Source organism: Rhinatrema bivittatum, chromosome 3 (assembly GCF_901001135.1).
Source record: "Rhinatrema bivittatum chromosome 3, aRhiBiv1.1, whole genome shotgun sequence".
Lineage (NCBI taxonomy): Eukaryota > Metazoa > Chordata > Amphibia > Gymnophiona > Rhinatrematidae > Rhinatrema > Rhinatrema bivittatum.
This window is the reverse complement of record NC_042617.1, coordinates 338,521,523-338,542,939: the sequence shown is the minus strand read 5'-3', so window position 1 is coordinate 338,542,939 and position 21,417 is coordinate 338,521,523. Positions and strand designations below refer to the sequence as shown.

General features: G+C 41.1%; 1 protein-coding gene across 9 annotated transcripts in view; it reads right to left on the bottom strand.

The window, feature by feature from the left end:
- The window catches only part of ASCC3 (activating signal cointegrator 1 complex subunit 3), a 1,498,074-nt gene that overhangs the window by 1,050,025 nt on the left and 426,632 nt on the right, over positions 1 to 21,417 (bottom strand). For all 9 annotated transcript variants that reach the window (XM_029595363.1, XM_029595357.1, XM_029595354.1 and 6 more), the window contains 2 exons: positions 15,455 to 15,655; positions 14,854 to 14,994 (listed from right to left, as the gene is read on the bottom strand). In XM_029595363.1, coding sequence (XP_029451223.1) covers positions 14,854 to 14,994; positions 15,455 to 15,655 — 342 coding nt within the window. The remainder of the gene's footprint in view (positions 1 to 14,853; positions 14,995 to 15,454; positions 15,656 to 21,417) is intronic.

The following is a 21,417-nucleotide window of genomic DNA, read 5'->3' as shown; positions in this document are numbered from 1 at the left end:
TGTTCAATAACTTTGAATGCTTGTAGCTGAGGAATATTGGTGTATAAAGCACTGATGTCCATCGTCACCAATATATATTGTATCTGATCATCTAGAGTCGTACTTTGTAATTTCTGCAGTAAATGAATGGTGTCCTTGATGTATGAAGCAGCAGAGGTGGCATAGGGTTGCAATAATTTGTCCAGTAATACAGCCGGGGCTTCCAATACTGAATCGTTCAAGGAAACAATCGGACGTATTGGTGGATTTTGAAGGTCTTTATGGATTTTCGGAAGCGAGTATATGACAGGGAGGCGTGGATGTTCAACGATCAGAAACTTCTTCTCTTTTTCCGTGAAGCATGTGGTGCCATCAACTATACTCTGGAGAAGTTTAGACAATACTGCTGTGGGATCGCTCGTAAGCTTTTTGTAATATAAAGGATTATTTAAATGATGAAACATGACCTGATCATACACTGATTTATCTTGTAAAACTACTCCGCCCCCCTTGTCTGCGGGTTTAATGATTAAATCTGAATTTTGAGAAAGAGATTGTAAAGCTAATCTCAACGGAGATGACAGATTATGTTGCCAACGATGTTCTTGATTTTCATAAATGTTCATATCCCGTAATACCAATTGCTCAAAAGTTTTAACATGGGCATCGATGGCTCCAGGAGGATTCCACGTGGAGCGATGATGAACAATTGACATATCTTGAACCGATGGATGATCAGTTTGTGCAAAAAACACTTTCAAATTCAGTTTGCGTATAAATCGCTGCAACATGATACGAGCTTCAAATGGGGAATGTTTCGATGTCGGAACGAAGGATAGACCATGGTTTAATACTGATATCTGTTCAGCTGATAATTCTGTAGAAGAAAGATTAACGACGGCAGAAGGAGTCTGAGTCGTATTCAAGCCTTGCTCGGGGCTAATGGTAGGTGTTATTTGTTTCTTGTTCTGGTGTTGATGCTGGACTGAGACGATGTTTCTACGGTGTTCTCTTGACGCGAGCGTCCTTTGGGTCGCGTGGGTGCTTTCCCACGGCCCGGCCAAAAATCCGACTGGCCTTGGGTCTTTGGCGCTGTCAATCTCGTCGGAACCACTCGAATTATCATCCGATGAAAAGTTAAATCTAACGCGTCTATGTTCAGCCCTATTGCCCAACCAATTATATACCCGGTCTGTTTTATAATCAGTTTGGTCTCGACGGAATTTACTGATTTTCGTTTCCTTGATGTTCTCTCTGAATTTTTCTAAAGTGGCCTGATGTTCCTGTAATTTCTCTTCAAACTGCTCAGGAGCAGAGTCTTGTTTCAACTGATCTATCTGTTCCTGAATCGGCCCCGATATCTCTTCAGTGAATTTTTTTACCTGACCCACTATCAATAACATCAAATCTAAAGCACATTTATTGAGAATGGCTGTCCATGTCTGCATGAATGATTTATCATCGGTGAATAATAACGGTTCCTTCTGGACCCGTAACCCGCGGGGGATTAACTGATGTTTAATGTACTCCACTAAAGTTGTGCCGTGTAATTCGGCACGAAAACTCTTCTTACTCAACCGAAGAAACTCATCCCATTGAAGAGATATTGGGGCCGATTCAGGAACAGATAGATCAGTTGAAACAAGACTCTGCTCCTGAGCAGTTTGAAGAGAAATTACAGGAACATCAGGCCACTTTAGAAAAATTCAGAGAGAACATCAAGGAAACGAAAATCAGTAAATTCCGTCGAGACCAAACTGATCAGCTTTACAATCTCTTTCTCAAAATTCAGATTTAATCATTAAACCCGCAGACAAGGGGGGCGGAGTAGTTTTACAAGATAAATCAGTGTATGATCAGGTCATGTTTCATCATTTAAATAATCCTTTATATTACAAAAAGCTTACGAGCGATCCCACAGCAGGATTGTCTAAACTTCTCCAGAGTATAGTTGATGGCACCACATGCTTCACGGAAAAAGAGAAGAAGTTTCTGATCGTTGAACATCCACGCCTCCCTGTCATATACTCGCTTCCGAAAATCCATAAAGACCTTCAAAATCCACCAATACGTCCGATTGTTTCCTTGAACGATTCGGTATTGGAAGCCCCGGCTGTATTACTGGACAAATTATTGCAACCCTATGCCACCTCTGCTGCTTCATACATCAAGGACACCATTCATTTACTGCAGAAATTACAAAGTACGACTCTAGATGATCAGATACAATATATATTGGTGACGATGGACATCAGTGCTTTATACACCAATATTCCTCAGCTACAAGCATTCAAAGTTATTGAGCAATGCTTAGCACAAAGGTTGTCTCATCAAAGGATCCCTAACTCTTATTCTGCAGCTTTTGGAGGTAGTGTTATATAATAATTATTTCATGTACAACGACCAATTGTTCGCTCAAATACATGGAATTCCTATGGGCTCTCCGCTAGCCCCTACTACTGCCAACATCTATGTAGCTCATTTCGAAGATAACATTGTTTACACGTCAGAGTGGTGGAGTGATATCGTGATTTGGGTCCAGTACATCGATGATATTCTTTTGGTATGGAAAAATACTGAAGAGAACTTGGCGTTGTTCTTTGATTGGTTAAACCAACGAGATTCCAATCTCCAGTTCACCAAACAGCAGTCATACAATCAAGTACCGTTCCTTGATGTGTTGGTAGGTTTGAAGAACGGTCAATTCACTACCACAGTGTACCGCAAACCAACTGATAAGAACAACCTTCTAAAATTTCATAGCCCTGTCCAGCTTGCCAACCTAGGTCCTCTTAGAAGTGTTCTTTAACGATTCATCTATACCCTTTGTTGGGAGTAGTTAACAAGGCTGCGCGGAAGCGTACATTTGATACTGATTGAGAATATTTGAGTGATTTTTGTCACCTTGATTAACGACAAATGTTTTAGAGTAAAGACACACAAAATTTTTTTTTAAAAAAAAGCGTTTGGATCACAACAGCGTTTGTAATATTAACTGCACATATTGGTCGGAGGAGGTCCGTTTATGATTATATTCACAATCATATTACCCTGGTGGGGATCTATGATCATTGCATATAAAACGTTCCTCTCCTTCCATCAAAAAAAATTTTTGTGCAAACAGTTGAATTATTGCACTCTCTCAGGAGGATTGAATGAACAATAAAAAAAATTTTTTTGATGCATAAGCATGAAGGATTGATTTTGGGGTTTATGACAGCATTGTAAGAATCCTTCTTAAGTTGTTTTGGTGCTCATCGATAATAGACTAGCAGTAAATGATGACATAGACTTAATTGGCATCTCAGAGACATGGTGGAAAGAGGATAACCAATGGGACAGTGCTATACCGGGGTACAAATTATATCGCAATGACAGAGAGGTGCACTCGGGAGGAGGTGTGGCACTTTATGTCCGGGATGGCATAGAGTCCAACAGGATAAACATCCTGCATGAGACTAAATACAAAATTGAATCTTTATGGGTAGAAATCCCTTGTGTGTCGGGGAAGACTATAGTGATAGGGGTATACTACCGTCCACCTGGTCAAGATGGTGAGATGGACAGTGAAATGCTAAGAGAAATTAGGGAAGCTAACCAAATTGGTAGTGCAGTAATAATGGGAGACTTCAATTACCCCAATATAGACTGGGTAAATGTATCATCAGGTCACGCTAGAGCGATAACGTTCCTGGATGGAATAAATGATAGCTTTATGGAGCAATTGGTTCAGGAACCGACGAGAGAGGGAGTAATTTTAGATCTAATTCTCAGTGGAGCACAGGACTTGGTGAGAGAGATAACGGTGGTGGGGCCGCTTGACAATAATGATCATAATATGATCAAATTTGATTTAATGACTGGAAAAGGAACAGTGTGCAAATCCAAGGCTCTCATGCTAAACTTTCAAAAGGGAAACTTTGATAAAATGAGAAAAATTGTTAAAAAAAAACTGAAAGGAGCAGCTACAAAAGTAAAAAATGTCCAAGAGACGTGGTCATTGTTAAAAAATGCCATTCTAGAAGCACAGTCCAGATGTATTCCACACATTAAGAAAGGTGGAAAGAAGGCAAAACAATTACCAGCATGGTTAAAAGGGGAGGTGAAAGAAGCTATTTTAGCCAAAAGATCTTCATTCAAAAATTGGAAGAAGGATCCAACAGAAGAAAATAGGGTAAAGCATAAACATTGGCAAGTTAAATGTAAGACATTGATAAGACAGGCTAAGAGAGAATTTGAAAAGAAGTTGGCTGTAGAGGCAAAAACTCACAGTAAAAACTTTTTTAAATATATCTGAAGCAGAAAGCCTGTGAGGGAGTCAGTTGGACCGTTAGATGATCGAGCGGTTAAAGGGGCACTTAGAGAAGATAAGGCCATCGCGGAAAAATTAAATGATTTCTTTGCTTCGGTGTTTACTGAAGAGGATGTTGGGGAGGTACCCGTAATGGAGAAGGTTTTCATGGGTAATGATTCAGATGGACTGAATCAAATCACGGTGAACCTAGAAGATGTGGTAGGCCTGATTGACAAACTGAAGAGTAGTAAATCACCTGGACCGGATGGTATACACCCCAGAGTTCTGAAGGAACTAAAAAATGAAATTTCAGACCTATTAGTAAAAATTTGTAACTTATCATTAAAATCATCCATTGTACCTGAAGACTGGAGGATAGCAAATGTAACCCCAATATTTAAAAAGGGCTCCAGGGGCGATCCGGGAAACTACAGACCGGTTAGCCTGACTTCAGTGCCAGGAAAAATAGTGGAAAGTGTTCTAAACATCAAAATTACAGAACATATAGAAAGACATGGTTTAATGGAACAAAGTCAGCATGGCTTTACCCAGGGCAAATCTTGCCTCACAAATCTGCTTCACTTTTTTGAAAGAGTTAATAAACATGTGGATAAAGGTGAACTGGTAGATATAGTATACTTGGATTTTCAGAAGGCATTTGACAAAGTTCCTCATGAGAGGCTTCTAGGAAAAGTAAAAAGTCATGGGATAGGTGGCGATGTCCTTTCGTGGATTGCAAACTGGCTAAAAGACAGGAAACAGAGAGAAGGATTAAATGGGCAATTTTCTCAGTGGAAGGGAGTGGACAGTGGAGTGCCTCAGGGATCTGTATTGGGACCCTTACTTTTCAATATATTTATAAATGATCTGGAAAGAAATACGACGAGTGAGATAATCAAATTTGCAGATGACACAAAATTGTTCAGAGTAATTAAATCACAAGCAGATTGTGATAAATTGCAGGAAGACCTTGTGAGACTGGAAAATTGGGCATCCAAATGGCAGATGAAATTTAATGTGGATAAGTGCAAGGTGATGCATATAGGGAAAAATAACCCATGCTATAATTACACAATGTTGGGTTCCATATTAGGTGCTACAACCCAAGAAAGAGGTCTAGGTGTCATAGTGGATAACACATTGAAATCGTCGGTACAGTGTGCTGCGACAGTCAAAAAAGCAAACAGAATGTTGGGAATTATTAGAAAGGGAATGGTGAATAAAACGGAAAATGTCATAATGCCTCTGTATCGCTCCATGCTGAGACCGCACCTTGAATACTGTGTACAATTCTGGTCGCCGCATCTCAAAAAAGATATAATTGCGATGAGAAGGTACAGAGAAGGGCTACCAAAATGATAAGGGGAATGGAACAAGTGGGATGTGCTTAAATTCAGAGTGAATGTGGTTGCAGAGAACATCTGAGACGCTGAAGCGCCATTTTTGAATCCCTAGAGAGACCTTTAAGTTCGGTCCGGGGTACACGGAATATATTGGCCTGAATTGAGATATTACAATTCCCCTGAAGAAGACTGATACTTCAGTTGAAACATGATTCATGTTGGGATGGTTAAATTCAACAGCAATGCACTGTAGCTGCTTGATTGAAAATATTTACGGCTAAGTATTCTATTTTTTGAACTTGATATTTAAAGAACGTTCAGTTCTAAGTAAGGTTGAACATTCAAAAATTTAAAAATTTATATGGTTATAGAATTGGTTTGAATAAAGGTATTTGGTGGGTGGACAAATGACAATAAATGATTATAAAAAGGAAGCTCTGTAAGCTGATAACAGCCTGTGGCCCATTGCGTGGTGAGAGGCTGCAGATTATACTACTTGAGCAACAATCTTTATGATATTGTCATTTGTTGGGTAATTAATTGTTGTATAAAAATCCTTTGACAAATTATTTGTCAGATGTATTGAGTGAGTTGAGTCTCCTCTCTCCTTTGTTTTGTGATCAATAAGCTCTCAACATCCAAGCCAACATGTTGAGGGAGGGAAGGTTTAGATGAAACGGATGTCCCTCTTCTTGAGTTAATAAGGATGGATCTGATTTGAGAGGTATCAGAGGACTGCTGAACAACTGTACCAGGTTTGCAAACTTAGCTTGTCTGAGCCACCCTGGAGTTATGAGGATCAAACAAGCCCAGTATTTGAGCACTTTTTGCACCATTCCAGCTACCAGTGAGATCTGTATTCCAGTGACAACAGAAAAGTGCCCTGCGTGGATCGGAGTTTATTGGAAAGAATGGAGTTTTCTGTTTTGTTCTGAGTCAAAAAGTATAATTGCTGGAAGTCCCCATAGTCAAAAGACTCTGCTGAGGCAATCTGCTAACATGTTGAAGTTACCTGGAAGGTAACTAGCTTGCAGGACAACAATGTTTCCATATCCATTCCCATATCTTTATTGCTTCGTGGCAAAAAAATCCATGACCTTGTGACCACCCTCTGCTTGTTCACACAGAACATGCATGCTGCTGGGGATTCTTAATGTAGTTCTTGACTCACTTGATCAAAACCCACAATATAGACTGAAATTACTTGCAAAACAAAAAGTGGTTCATTCCACTTACTTACAGCCACGCATTTTGGAATAAGCCAGCAGCAGGAAAATATAAAACCCGGTGACTTGACCAAGCCTGGTATGTCATGTCATCAAGAAGAGGACTAGACACTACCACACTGGGAACAGCAATAGAACAAGTCCACAAGAAATGTAAATTAATTTTACTTCACCTCAGACCCAGGAATTAAATTTCCAGTGTTAAGAAAATGTGCCCTAAGTCACTGCTTCCCAACCTTTCCAAGCCCAAGCCACATGTATATAACAAAAATGTGATGGGGCACGCTAGTCTCTACAGAGCAAGCAGCGTGGACTGAATTAGCCAATTGTCTAAATACAGGTGGACCAGAATGCCATTCTCTCAATACTGCCGCTATCACCACGGAGAAGGTTCTGGGCGCGATGGCCAAACTGAAGGATAGTGCTCAAAACTGATATCGCCCCAAAACAGCAAAATGCAGAAACTGTTGATGCTTTAGATGGATGGGAACATGCAGGTATGCTTCTGACAAAACCAGATACACAAGAAACTCCCCTGACTGCAGTGCCATTATGAATGGCACGGCATAAGGTTTCCATGTATAAGGTTTCCATGAGGAACCAAGTGACTCACAAATGACAGTCGACTCCCTTGAGGTCCAGGATGGGGCAAAAGGAATCCTCCTTCTTGGGAAGAATAAAATAAATGGAATATCAGCCCGTATTTACTTGTGACATGGGCACTGAGATCACAGCCTGCAAGCTGGGAAGCCTTGACAATGTATACTGTACTGCCTGTATCTTCTGCGGAGAACTGCAAGAAGACATCATAAAAATATCCCAAGGAATGCTGAGAAACTCCAGAGCATAGCCATCTCTTATCACCTTCAGAAGCCACTGGTCTGATGTGATCTCAGCCCACCTCCGATAAAAAAGAGAGAAGAGAGACCCTATCTCCTATTTCCAGGGGTGGGTCGGCACACCTTCATTGAGAGGGTCGAGGGGCACCACTGCTTGAGCCTGTACCCTCCCTTCTGGACTACCTGGGATGAAAGAACTGAGACCTATCCAAAGGTCAAGCCCTCTGAGAAGTCACTCCTCTGTAGGGTCAAAAGGATTTGAAATCCCTAGCATGATCTCTCATGCCAAACAAGCATGGTGCCTGCTTTTTATCCTCTGGTAACCAAGTAACCTGGAACTCACCCCACTTATTGGCCATTTTTTCCAACTCAGTCCCAAACAAGAGGGATTCTTTAAAGGGCAATTTCGTAAGATTAGAATTTGAAATTGTGTTGGCCGACCAATTCCTCAGCCATAGCTGATGCCTGACCGCTATCACTGAAGCCACCCTCTGGCTGAAGTGCGGACCAGGTCGCAGCAGGTATCTGCCAAAAAGGTGGCTGCAACTTCCATCATTGGCCTGCAATTCAAACCAGTTCATCAACTTTCCTGAGAGAGAAGCTAGCAAGTGTGAGCCACCATGGAGCAGCAAGAGGCTATCTGCAAATTCATTGCCATTGCCCCAAAGGCCTGCTTAAGGATAGCCTCGATTCTCCTATCCTGTGTACCCTTCAATGCCGCTCCCCCTTCTACAGGGATAGTCATTCCCTTGGTGTAGGCACAGACCAGCATATTCCCTCAGAAAGTGTAACTGCACTCTCACCGCCGGATCCAGAGGGTACAGCGCTTCCAAGGCTCGGCCCCCCCTTTAAAATTAACTTCCGGGGCACCCCATTCAAGATTAATCAATTCTTGAATAGCATCCATAATGGGAAAGTAACGATGCTTTACACAGAAATTAAAATGGAATTTTTCTTTGGCTCAGAAATAGAATCAGCACACCATACCCCCAGCACCTTCAACATCTGAGAGATCAGAGCCGGTATCTCACCTCCACGAAATAAACTCAACATTGTTCTATACAGCTCTAACCCCAGAAGAATTTCCCCATCCTCCAGGGACTAAGAATCGCCTTCATCATCCGTGCCAGCTGGGTCCCTTATCAGAGTGACTCGCGGCAGGTCTAGACGTATTCCAACGCTTATCGATGGCACCAGGCGTACTGAGCTCACAGCCTGCGATCCTGAACAGTTAAGTTTGGCCAGGGCTACCAAATGCTCCTAAAGAAAGGACTGCAGTCCTTGAAAAAATTCCACCCAAGTAAAAGGATCCACACCAAAACCAGAGGCTGTTAGTCCTGCGCCCACTGACTTGCTTTCCCTTGCTGACAAGCCAGTTAGGGTAGCCCCCAAACCAGGCGAAACCTCTGGCAGTTCCCCCTCCGGTCCCATTCCCAGGGAATGGGCCAGGCTCAGCAAAATCAATCAGAGAGAAATGTAACTGAACCTCCAAGCAACGCTGACAAGTTAAAGGGTACCCCAGGCTGCAATGCCCAAATATGGCAAGCAGCACAAATGATAAGGCGCTTAGGCTTCTTTGCCACCGGCGCCAATCATAAACACCCACTAGCAGCACGCTCTCAAATGCTGCTGACAATTGTGCGTCCAGCTGCTTGCCCGCACAAGCGATCCTGGACAAAGCACTCAAAAAACAAGCACTGTCCAATAACCACACACTATGGACACCCAAAATGTAGGCGACCAATACATGGTCCAGGTAGGCGCCCATCTGACTGCTTACCCAGGTGCGAAAGTGAAAACTGACGTCACACAGTTTCACAGCAGACTTGTGCGTAGAAAGTGCACGAACTCCGCCACGGCCTATCACACAGCAACTAAGGGAAGCCCGAAAAGCGGGGCCTAGCCAAAAAGGCTGCTCAACCCACCAAGTTTCCACAGCTCCTAGGAATGGACATTGTATTGGCGCACCAAGCTCGGAACCCAGAAAGGGAACGGAATCTCTAAAATTAATTCCCCTTCTTTTTCTTATTTTAATATATTTACTCTTTACCTGAGCTCAGCCTGTCACGGAAGAGTACAGAGTCAGTCTCTGGCTATAGGGGGAGAGAACAAAGGCCTTCACTGCCACGTTTGGATTCCTGCACTCACTAGCTTCTCAATTGTTTGTCTCTCTATAGTTAAGTCCATGCTGGAAAACCAGCTACCAGACCGAGGTACTCTACTGAGGGAGAAATCTGCAGATATCATCTCAGGCAAACTCGACTGAGGGAGGGACCATAAGGTCTTACCACAGAAGAGCAAAGCAAATTAATTACCTCCTCCTTGCTACTCCTAAATTTTTTTAAGCAATCCCCAGTAGGGAAATGCACAGCCACCATCTGCTGGAGACTAAGAATACTGGCGGGCTGATGACAGTATAGGGGAATATATATCATAACGTCAGCTTTGCTCCATCTCCAACTACTAGTAGAGGTGCAAAATCCACTGGTGTGGATTAGCCTGTCTGAATGTTACGAAATATTTGCATAGAATTGCCTATAGTGATAACATGATCAAATTTGATCTAATGACTGGAAGGCGGACAATATGTAAAACTACAGCAGATGATACAAAATAATTCAGATTAGGTAAATAACAAGTGGATTGTGATAAATTGCAGGAGGACCTTGCGAGATTGGAAGATTGGGCATCCAAATGGCAGATGAAATTTAATGTGGACAACTGCAAGGTGATGCATATAGGGAAAAATAACCCATGATGTAGTTACAACGATGTTAGTTTCCATATTTGGAGCTACCACCCAAGAAAAAGTTCTAGGTGACTTAGTAGATAATTTATTGAAATCGTCGGCTCAGAATGTAATCCACTTTGAAGTACAGAAATGCGTATTATAAAAAAAATAAAAACATAAAAAATGCTCATGCTAAAAAGCCATTTTAAATACCTCGAATAAGTTTATTTATTTATTTTATTTAACAGTTTTTTATACCGACCTTCATAGTAATAACCATATCGGATCGGTTTACATTTAACAAGGGAATAACTGGAGTAACAATTCAAGTAAACGAGAGCTAAACAATAGGTAGGAATAAGTCAAAGTTACAATCAACAGGGAAAGAGAACTTGTTAGCACCGAAAAATCAATATTAAAACATAGGTTAAAACCTGCGCTGTCAGCACTCCTTATTACAGCCTGTTAACATGTGTTTAACTTACTGCTTCCAGTTATTTATTTATTTGCATTTTGTAGACTGCCTATCAACTTTCCTAGGTGGTTATCAGTTCCATTCATAAAATACACATAAAACTATCAGCACATAGGAGAAATTTAATTAAATAAAAAGGGCTAAAATAAAACACAGATAGAGTTCATACATAAATTACATAAAACATTACCTAAAAGCAGTAATAAACTAAAAAAATAAAAAATGAAAGCATAAAATAAAATCCTAACCCGATAAAAACCTGCTGCTAACATTCACCAGTAAGTATGTAAAACCTACAAACATTCACTGGTAAGCAAGTAATCATAAGATGAAGGCTTGTTGAAATATAAATGCCTTTAACATTTTCCTTTCTCTTAGCAAAACAGAAAATGAACATTACGGTGTACTGATGTAAGAGTTAAGTACTAATGATCAGATTGCTGGGTTTTTAATTTCTTACCCAGAAATTCTCTCCTCCTTTTCTTGTCCTTCACCTCAACCAGAACCAAAAGACTTCCTTTATAAATACCCAAGTATTTTTCCCGCATTGTATATCCCCTTACAACCATTTAAGTCCAATCATCGTAGCAACAACTCTGCAATCATGGGACCAAACATCGGCCTCAGTGTGTCACCATTACACAATGACTACGATTCCCTCCTGCCTTTAACATATCCCCAGCTCTAGTCAACTCAATAGGCAGAAGACCAAGTCCAGGAATCAAATCCAGATCTCTCTTGAGCCACCAAGCTAGATAGGATTCATTTATTTGCTGACGGAAAATAGATTTGATTCTCATTCACACAAAAATCATTAGACATATTGTGCTAGATAATTTAATTTTCAATTAAAACAAGCTTTATTTACAAAGCCTTTAAATAAAATACTTCAGTATGTGCTACAAATATCAAAATCATCAATTACTGAAAAGCAATTGCATGCTGCAATCCTATCAGTTAAAAAAGATTTATGGCATCCGATAAGTATAGTTTTTCTTCTAACATAATTAGAGATCTAATAATCAACTTCCAATAACAGAGGTTGGGAAAAAGTTTCACTAAATACTAAAAGTTAGGATTAGGCTTTTGAAAAAATATAGTTTACATTCTACAACACTATTGTTTAAACAGAGGTGAATGTTATAAACCCAGTGATTTAACAAATGACTAATTCAAACCTCTGTGATGAAAGGAAAACACTTAAGTATTTAACTGTAGAAGATGAACACTTGCAATAAGAACATGAAAAAATGTCATACTTGGTCATACCAATGGTTTAATCAAGCCGAGTATTTTGTCTCCAACAGTGGTCAATCTGGGTCACCTGAAAGTAGTACCTAACCTATGCTAATCAGGAGAGTCATTCCCTGCTCTTCACTCACAGCAGTAAAATATGGCATTCCACAATCTAACTGGTTAATAGTGGTTAACAGACCCATCCTCCCCAAAATGTCCAAACCTTGACTATATCCTCCAGCAACCAATTCCACAAATGAATTATGCCCTGCCCTGATGACTATTGGCCAATACCCCTACAATCAGGCCGGTACAGTAAGGACGTGGTAGAAAGAGTGCAGTAATGCCGAGCGCACCCTCGTTTGCCGCGCGCACAGTTCGGATCACATACCGCTTGATACAGTATTTAAATGGCATGCAAATGCAAGCCACGTCCAAAACGTGTCCAAGAAGCGTCCATGAAGCTCAATCCATTTTACTGTATAGAGCGCTATACAGCGCCTATACAGTTAAATGGGTGCGCTGGTACCTGTCATTTCAAATGTCATTTGAAATGACAGGTACCAGGAAGTGGATGGTTCTCCTACGCTCGGGCATCGGGGATTGCCAGTCCTCTCTCCCCCCCTCCCGAAGCAAGGCGCAGGGCGAAAATCGACTCGACATGTTATTAAGAAAATAGAAATTGTAACTAAAGTAAACTTACTGCATGCTTCCAGCAGCCCCAGTTCTCTCTCCCCTCCTCCCGAAGCGCCCACCGCGGCTCCCCTGCCTCCCGAGAGCAGCCGACGGCGAAAGCGGCTTCCAGCAGACCCGCCGGCGAAGGTGCATGAACACACGTCCAATTTGGGCGCTCAAGGCACCTTCGCTGGCTTGAGCGCCCAAATGGGACGTACAGGCGGTGCGAGCTCATCATGCCAAAAAAATTGCACCGGCAGGCAACTGGAAGATTGCCAGAGCGGCGGAGCCAGGGCCGGGGGAGGGGGGGGTGCGTGGAGGGGGCGGGGCGGCGGCTCTCCTATCTTTCCTGCATGCGGGGCAGCTCCGGCTCGCCTGCCTGCCTCCCTCCATTCCGCCACTCACTGCCTCCCCAGCGCCATCTTGCAGCTTGTGATGTCACCCCTGACCCTTGAGCGCCCAAACGCCGGCGAAGGTGCATGAACGCACATCCAATTTGGGTGCTCAAGCAGTGAAGGCGCATGAGCGCACACCGTGACCTGAGCGCCCGGATGGACCTCCGAGGTCACGGCGTTCGCTCATGCGCCTTCGCTGCATGTATAGCAGATGATACAATTTTTATTTAGTGGCTATTGTATTTTCCTATTATCTACTTTACATTTTCCTTTAACAAGTTGTAGTCTATTTAAATAAGTGTAAATTTGAAAAAAGTTAGAAATCTTAAATAATTAAATTTTTCATTGGAAATGTTCCCATCTGTGTCTTCACAAGGCAGCATAATACAATATGCACATACATACGTTTAAACCTGACATATGGGTTGTTGTGGTTTTTTTTAATACCCTTTTTCACATACCCAGTTGCTTATGAGGTCAGTACCAAGATGTTAAAAATAATAGGGATCACAGTTCAATCCATGCTGTGCTCCATGACTGACATTGCATTCAAACAAGCAATTCACAGGCCTAGGGGTTCTGTGAAAAATAGGATCATCAGGCTTGTTTTCTTCACTGCCTCTTGAAAGTCACTAGAAGAACTGGGTTTGGAATATGTGTTCTCTTCCTCCAAAGTTACTATAGCAAATAAGCAAACCTGGCTCAGAAACCAAATGCATTTTATGGCTGCAGAATAGAAAGATTCAGTAGGTTTCTCTTGTTGTAGAAGAAGAAAAGACTCAAATTAAGTAAGAACTGTCATATTTCTAAGGATCAATATGGTTACTGGAGCACTGCATTACATTAAAATAAACATTCTAATAGTGCTGAATACATTTGTTTTGTATTAAAAAAAAAATTGGTTGACTAAGCAAATTGATAAATCCACTTTCCTCCAGTAAGCATGTGAATTATGTGAATATATGGAGTGTTATATCAATTAGAAATGGACAAAATATATATTGCCATCCTTGCTAGTCTGCCCTCAGAGTGCTTACTTACCACTAGATGGACTTTAGATCATCATAATTGAACAATGGATCAAAGAAATCTGGAAAAATCAGAACCCTTTCATCCCTCTCCTCCCTTCACTGAATTTTCTGGCTCATAATCCAACCTAGGATTGGACCTGCCTGACAGTAAACACCAGAATGATGGTCATTTTTGGCCCTTTTTGAATATCAATGTTTTCGTGTGACAAAATGTAATAGATGAATGCACTATGGTCATAAACAAGTATGCATAAACCAGCATAATAAACAAACAGATTTAAAGTATTTTGCCTTTTGTTAATTCAAATTTGTTTACATATACAAAATATGATTAAGCCAGGGCAACTGTCTAAAATCATAAATGAATAAGGCTCTTACAAGGTAGACTTTTTTTTTTTTTTAATTGTTTCAGAGAATGAGTTTGCCTGCAAAGGAGAATATCACAGCAGTAGGAAAGCAAACCTCAATGTTTTTATAGCCTATAAGCCTGCTCCCTGTGGCACCCCAGACTATTTTAATTTAAATGTTATTTATATTAAAAAAAATTCCTAGGCAGAGAGAATACACATAGCTTTGCAAAGATAAGAACATGATGTAAATAGCACAAATTTCACCTCGGCTGAACATACCTGTGTTCGTAAAATTTCACCTTTTGACAACTGCATATCACCAGTCAGTTCTTTCACTGTGATGCCGAGTGGCTCCAGACGCTTGCTGAAGTAATTTGTCATTTCAGCTGCCAAGGCCTTCATAGGAGCTACATATACAATCTGCACCAAAAGGACACGCCGTTGATAAATGAGCGAAACCCACAATGTCATTTGTCTCATGGCAACCAATACAAATCACACTTTATTGTGAAATATGATTCCAGGCACTTACAGTGAAAAATCTTAATAGTGATATATGAAAAGTAGTTATCTTTGTTGGATAAGCGTGCAGCTGTTTAGAGGACAATGGATTTTGTTTATATAGCCTCATCACTTTGAAAATTGGTTCTGCATCAGAACTAAATGTATTTTCATAGCTGTTCACATGGGTAATAAGATTTTCAGGGCACAAACAAGGATTGCTTTAATAGTAATGAACTAAATCAAGCAGCATACTCTATGTGACTAGAAGAAATATAATACCCTTGAAAACTTCTTGATTTGATATAAGGGAGTATCATTGTATGATGAGCTTCATCTTGTGCATTACAAACAGTTCTTCAGTTCATTACATTCTTACCTTAAACTCATCCTTTTTGATAACGCCTTGTTGAATGTGCTGGCGGATTTCATGCAAGACTGCTAGCATGGCAATGTTAGTCTTCCCAGCTCCGGTGGGGGCGCAGATCAGCATGTTCTCGTTTGTATTGTAGGCAGTCTCAAACACTATAGATTGGATACGGTTCAGCCTCTTCACACCTCTGAAAACAAGCTGTCCAATCTGCAAAGAAAACTCTCAACATCAAGACCAAGCCACAGAAATGGCAAGATAACCACAATACTAAACCAAATTCCATAATTAAATTTTGCTTTAGAAAAAAAAAAACATTAAGGAGTAAATTCTGAAAGGGTCTAAGCTGACTATTTCCAGACGTTAGGTAGTTATATTAGCCCTGCTGGAAATTTACTAGACTAGGCAGCTAAACTAATATACTCAAAAATTGGGCAGCCAAGCAGGCATTCCCTGATTTTGGCGGGAGGGGCTGATAGCTGCCCAGTGCTGATTTTCAGCACCAAATTTAGTTGCTGACTTGCAAAACTAAAAAGATAGGCATGCATATACCTGGCCCAATTTTATCTCCTAAATTTAAGTTCATTTTCAGTTGCAACTTTGTGAGGCTGAAAATAAACTGTTTTAGCCCTCAATCTTAGGTGCTCGTGGCCAGTTCAAAATTGGACCCCAAAGACCTAAGCTTTCAAAAGCTTGTATGTAATTATATTCCTAAAATCCAGATTTAGCTAACAGATTTTCAAACTTCACCAGTTGTGCATTTAATTCTGTAAGAAATCTAATTTTCGACATATCTGAAGTGGATGAAACAGCAAATGATTTTCCTTTAAACATCAAGATTTATTTATTTTATTTATTTTAAAATAGGAAGAGGAATAGCCTAGTGGTTAGAGTAGTGGGCTACAAACCAGGAGACCAGGGTTCGAGTCCTGCTGTCGCTCCTTGTGACCTTGGGCAAGTCACTTTGCCTCAGGTACCGTATACAAAAATAATAAATAAATAAATAATGTGTATCCCACACATTTTATATTCATGGCAAACCACAAAGAAGTGAAAAACATTCAAAATTATTTAAAACGAGCAGTTACAATTACAACAACATATAGCAGCTGACATACAATATATACATCCTTATTATAGCACACTAAGAGGGGAATCTGAAAAGCTTGGCAAGCGCATCAATTGAGCGGATGCGCAAACAAGTCGGACTCGAACACGCAGCGCACACATCTCAAAAGTTTCCAAAAAGGGGCGGGAAATGAGCATTTCAGGGCATGAACCTAAGATGTGCAACCCGGTGCACGCCGAGGTCCCCTGCCGAGTAACTTTACTTCTGCTATGGATACAGTGTAAATGAACATTTAAAGAAAATTAGGTAGACCCGCAGGGTTTTAAGGATGAGCGCTATCTGGGAGGAGTGAAGGCTATCAAACCATGGGGGGGGGGGGGGGGGGTGAAGGACTCGGCAAATTGGGCCGAACTGGTAAAACTGGGAATGGCATTGGCACGCCCCTTTTAAAATCACCCGATTTATGCGGTAGAAGCAAGATTTACACATACATGCTCACGCCCACTTAAAATGTGGCCGGGCTATTTTATAACATGCTTGCATATATACGTGTATACTATAAAATGGCTGCGCCCCTGGGTGCAGGCTGACATATGCGCGCACGCATGCAGGTTTGAAAGTTACTGTCCCTCAGTATAACATGAATGAAACTTTCCCAATGGTCCCATATATGCTAAAGTAAACAAAGGCGTTTCCAATTGTTTTTTAAACTGCTTGGGACAGTCAGCCAGCCGAAGCTGCTCTGACAGCATATGCCAAAAAATTGGGCCAGCAATAAAGAAGACCCGATCACGTCTCACCGAGCCATGCATGACACACGGAAGGAACCTCTAATAGACCCTTATTTGCTGAATACAATGATCTAGCAGAGTAGTAAATCCGTAATATGGAGTTTAAAACTGCAGCATCAGATATAATAAGTATTTTATGAATCAGTGTTGCAATTTTAAATTTTACTCTCCACTGGATAAGGAATCCAATGGAGAAATTTGAAAATAAATTTAACACGTTGACGAAGGTCCATGCCAGACAGTATGCGTGCTGCTGCGTTCTGAATAAGCCATATAGGTTTAATGGGGATGTCAGGTAACCCAAAATATGATGCATTACAATTTAGTTTTCAAAGCACTGGGCATCTACACCTACTGCTGTTTTCCCATCTAATCTTCCATCAAGCATCACAGCATCTAAATAGGAATGTATTTTGGCTGGGGATATTTCTGCAATAAGTTGCACTACTTTTACATTTAAAAAAAAGTTGCCACTGTTTGACTGTATAGGTTTTAAAATGTATTTGAATCAGGGCTTAACTTGTGGGGAGAACAGCCTGGACTGCAATTCCACCATTTATTTTCAGACTTAAAAGGCAGAGAAGCAGGAGTGTTCTGCTCCAGCTCCTCCCTCTAGGTAGCCTACAGGGATGAGCAAACAGAGCAATCATTCTGGCCCCTCCTCTCCTGTTTTACAGGGGAGAGGAGGGAAAAATGTGATCCTGCAGCAGACATTACAGCACTCACAACAGACACAAAAAGGGGTGGAATTAGTACAAATCTGTAAAAGTATATTGCAATTTTTCTAAATCACAATTTTTTTTATTCGGGTACCAGTTACTTGGAATAATTTTTGATCCCACATCACTTCACTCAGATCTTGACAGAGTGGGTATAAGTTAGCATTACTTAGTCATTTGATATTCCGCCTTTTTCCAAGAAGAATCTCAAGGCAGATTACAGCAAACTTAAATCAATACAGAATTTGAAATAACTTTAACAGTGAGAACCCAATGGTGTATAAGGCAAAGTCCCTACTTTGGAGTTCAGGAAGTTACGTCAGGAGATTGAGGGTCTCTGCAGAGATGGCCTAGCCAAAATGCCATGCATTCGGTTTTTTTTTACCCTGAAAGTGAGGTATAAGAGCTCCAGACATAGGGAGAGTGGTAACTTGCTCCAAATGTTTGGTGCATAACAGCTGAAAGCACAAAGTCTTGTGCAGGACAATCTCCCAGAAGCCAGAAGAGGTGAGCAACGAAGAGTAGGGATGTGCATCGGGTGCCTGATCATTTGCGCTTTCAGGTTTGTGTGGCTGCGGGAAAATCTCCTTTTCCCGCGGATCGGCGGGTTTTTTTTTAGTAAAAAATTGTTTTTCAGGTTAGTGCGCGCTAACTCCCATTAGCGCGCACTAACAACAAATAAAAAGTAACAAAAAATAACAAAAATAAACGTTTGTTTGTTAGTGCACGCTAACTCCCGTTAGCGTGCACTAACGGGAGTTAGCGCGCGCTAACCCAAAAAATTATTTTCACGAACATTCGGGGGGAAAAGTGTTCGTTTCTAGTTTTCCCCGATATATAACGAATTAAGAAATATCATACAATATTTCTATTCGTTATAAAAATGATTCACATCCCTAACGAAGAGTCATTTGGGAAGACTGCAGTTCCCTTGAAAGCGTGGAGGAGGAGAGAAGTGGGAAGAGGTACTCGGGGGCCAGTTTATTTGTGTTTTTGTTAAGGAAGTAGAGAGTTTGAATTTTATCCCGCTTTCAACTACCAGCCAATGCAGTGAATGATGAATTGTTACTTTGGCTCCTGCCAGGATTGTAGCAGCAGTGGTTTTGTAGAAGGTGGAGACGCCTCATGCTATATTGTGAGGTGCTGTTGGATGGAGAGCTTCTGCTTCGGTAGTCTGACTTATTATGTAGCACTACTATTTTTTTCACCATAACTTGGATTCAGTATGGGTTCATAAGCGACTATATCATCTTTGGAACTGGAAACGATTTGTTGTACTTGGAAAAAAGAAGAATCTAGTTTCCCTGAGGGTTAAAACATTTGCAAGGACATTTTTCTTAACCAGTATATTGATTGAAGAGTAAGATAAAATAACTGGTTTTAAATTCAAAAAGTGTTTCCCAAACTGTATTACTAATTTTGTTTGTGTTTATAATAATTTGTCTTTTCCTCTATATAAGCCTCTTGTTTTGTTTTTTTAACTTGTCCCCTTCTCCATCATCCTTAGAAAGCATGCCCAAAGTGATTGCAGGAACCCTGCTAGCCTAAGAGTTGGAGATGGTGCTTCCTTCAAAATGCACCCTTAGTTACACTCATCAGTGAGCAAGGGCTGCTACTGTAGCAGCAGCCACCTTCCATCCCTGGGCTGCAATACACTACCTCTGAATCTCAGAAATGTATACTTCTGTGATGTGGATAAATTGAGTATGGTATTTTGCACTGAGGTAACCAAGGAATCCACTAACAACAGAGTTAGCTGTTTGCTTTGCCCCCTCGGGTCTAATTTGAACTTGTGTATTCACAAGTGCAACTTGCTATTTCTCAGTTCCTCTTTCTAATACAGGCCAATGGCCTCGCCCAACCTCTTTAAGGCTGCTACTAGCTTGTTGATCCTGAATGCAAATGAGAATACCCGCCCTAACAAACATATTTCAAAAGTGGATTCCCCCATCTTGGCCATGGTGTGCCACAAGTCCATCTGGATTTTATGCCTGACTGGGTGTCTGAGGTCATGGATAGGGCTAACCTCATGTCCTGAACACCATCTTCCCTGAGGACAACTAAATTCCCAAGAAGGTAATACATGTAACATGACCTTCTCTGTCATGTGCTAGTGGGATGCTAAAGTACTCAGCACCTGCTTGGAAATGGTGCAGCAAGGAGGGCAAGAACTGATGCTGCTTGGGTTCATGAAGAAGAAATCACTGAGGTAATGCATGATGTTATTTGTTGTAAATCAGACTGTTACCCAATACCCAGGGAACTAAAGGGCTCAAAGTGGATGATGAGACTGATTATCCCATGGACATGCTCTTGTTGTAATAGTACTATCCCTCAAAGTGAAAAGCTAATACTGGAAAGTTTTCAGGATGATCTGGCAGTAGATGGAAAGCAGACTGTCCACTTTAACCTTCCTCTATAGCCTTTCCTTATATAGGAGCTGTTCCATTATTTTGATTGCCCTTCTGTATACTTTTTCTAGTTCAGCTATAGACTTTCTGAGATGTGGAACCAGAACTACCCACAGTGCAGTCTCACCACGGCGAAATACAGAGGCAATTTGACATTCTCTATTTTATTCTCCAATAACTGTTTGCTTTTTTGACCACCACCGCACACCGAGTCGAGGATTTCAAAGTATTGTCCAGGATGACACCTAGATCCTTTTTCTAGGTCGTAATTCCTAATATGGAACCTACAGTGCAACTACAATGTAGTTTACTTTTCCTTATGTGCATCATTTTGCACTTGTACACATTACATCTCATCTGCCATTTGGATACCCAATCGCCCAGTCTCACAAGGTCTTCCTGCAAAGTCTCAATCTATTAATGTCACTATTCAGAATAATTTTCTCTCATCTTCCAATTTGATCACCTCACTTGTTTTCTTTTCCAGATTCCTGAGGCACTCCATCTTTTACCTTTGTCCACTGAGAAAACTGACCATTGAGTTCTACTCTGTTTCCTTACTTTTAATCAGTTTCTAAAGTACAATAGGACATTTGCCTCCTATCCCATAACTTATTTTCCTCAGGAGAATCTCATAAGGAACTCTGGCAAAAGCCTTCTGAAAATCCAAACACACTATATCCACTGGCTCACCATTACCCACGTTTATCAACTCATTCAAAAAACATAACAGATTGGTGAGGCAAGACTTCCCTTGGGTAAACCTATACTGGCTGTATCGCATTAAACCATGTATCGCATTAAACACACCATGAACCCATGATGATACGATCCCTCCCTTTCCTCCCCTCCTTAATCCCCTACCCTGGTAACGTTCCTCCCCCCTCCACCCCCGGACACATAACCCTGTACATAACTCCCAATGTTCTTCCCAGTTTCCTTCTTGCGCTGGCTAAGTTTCCAACTCGAACCAGCAATGTTT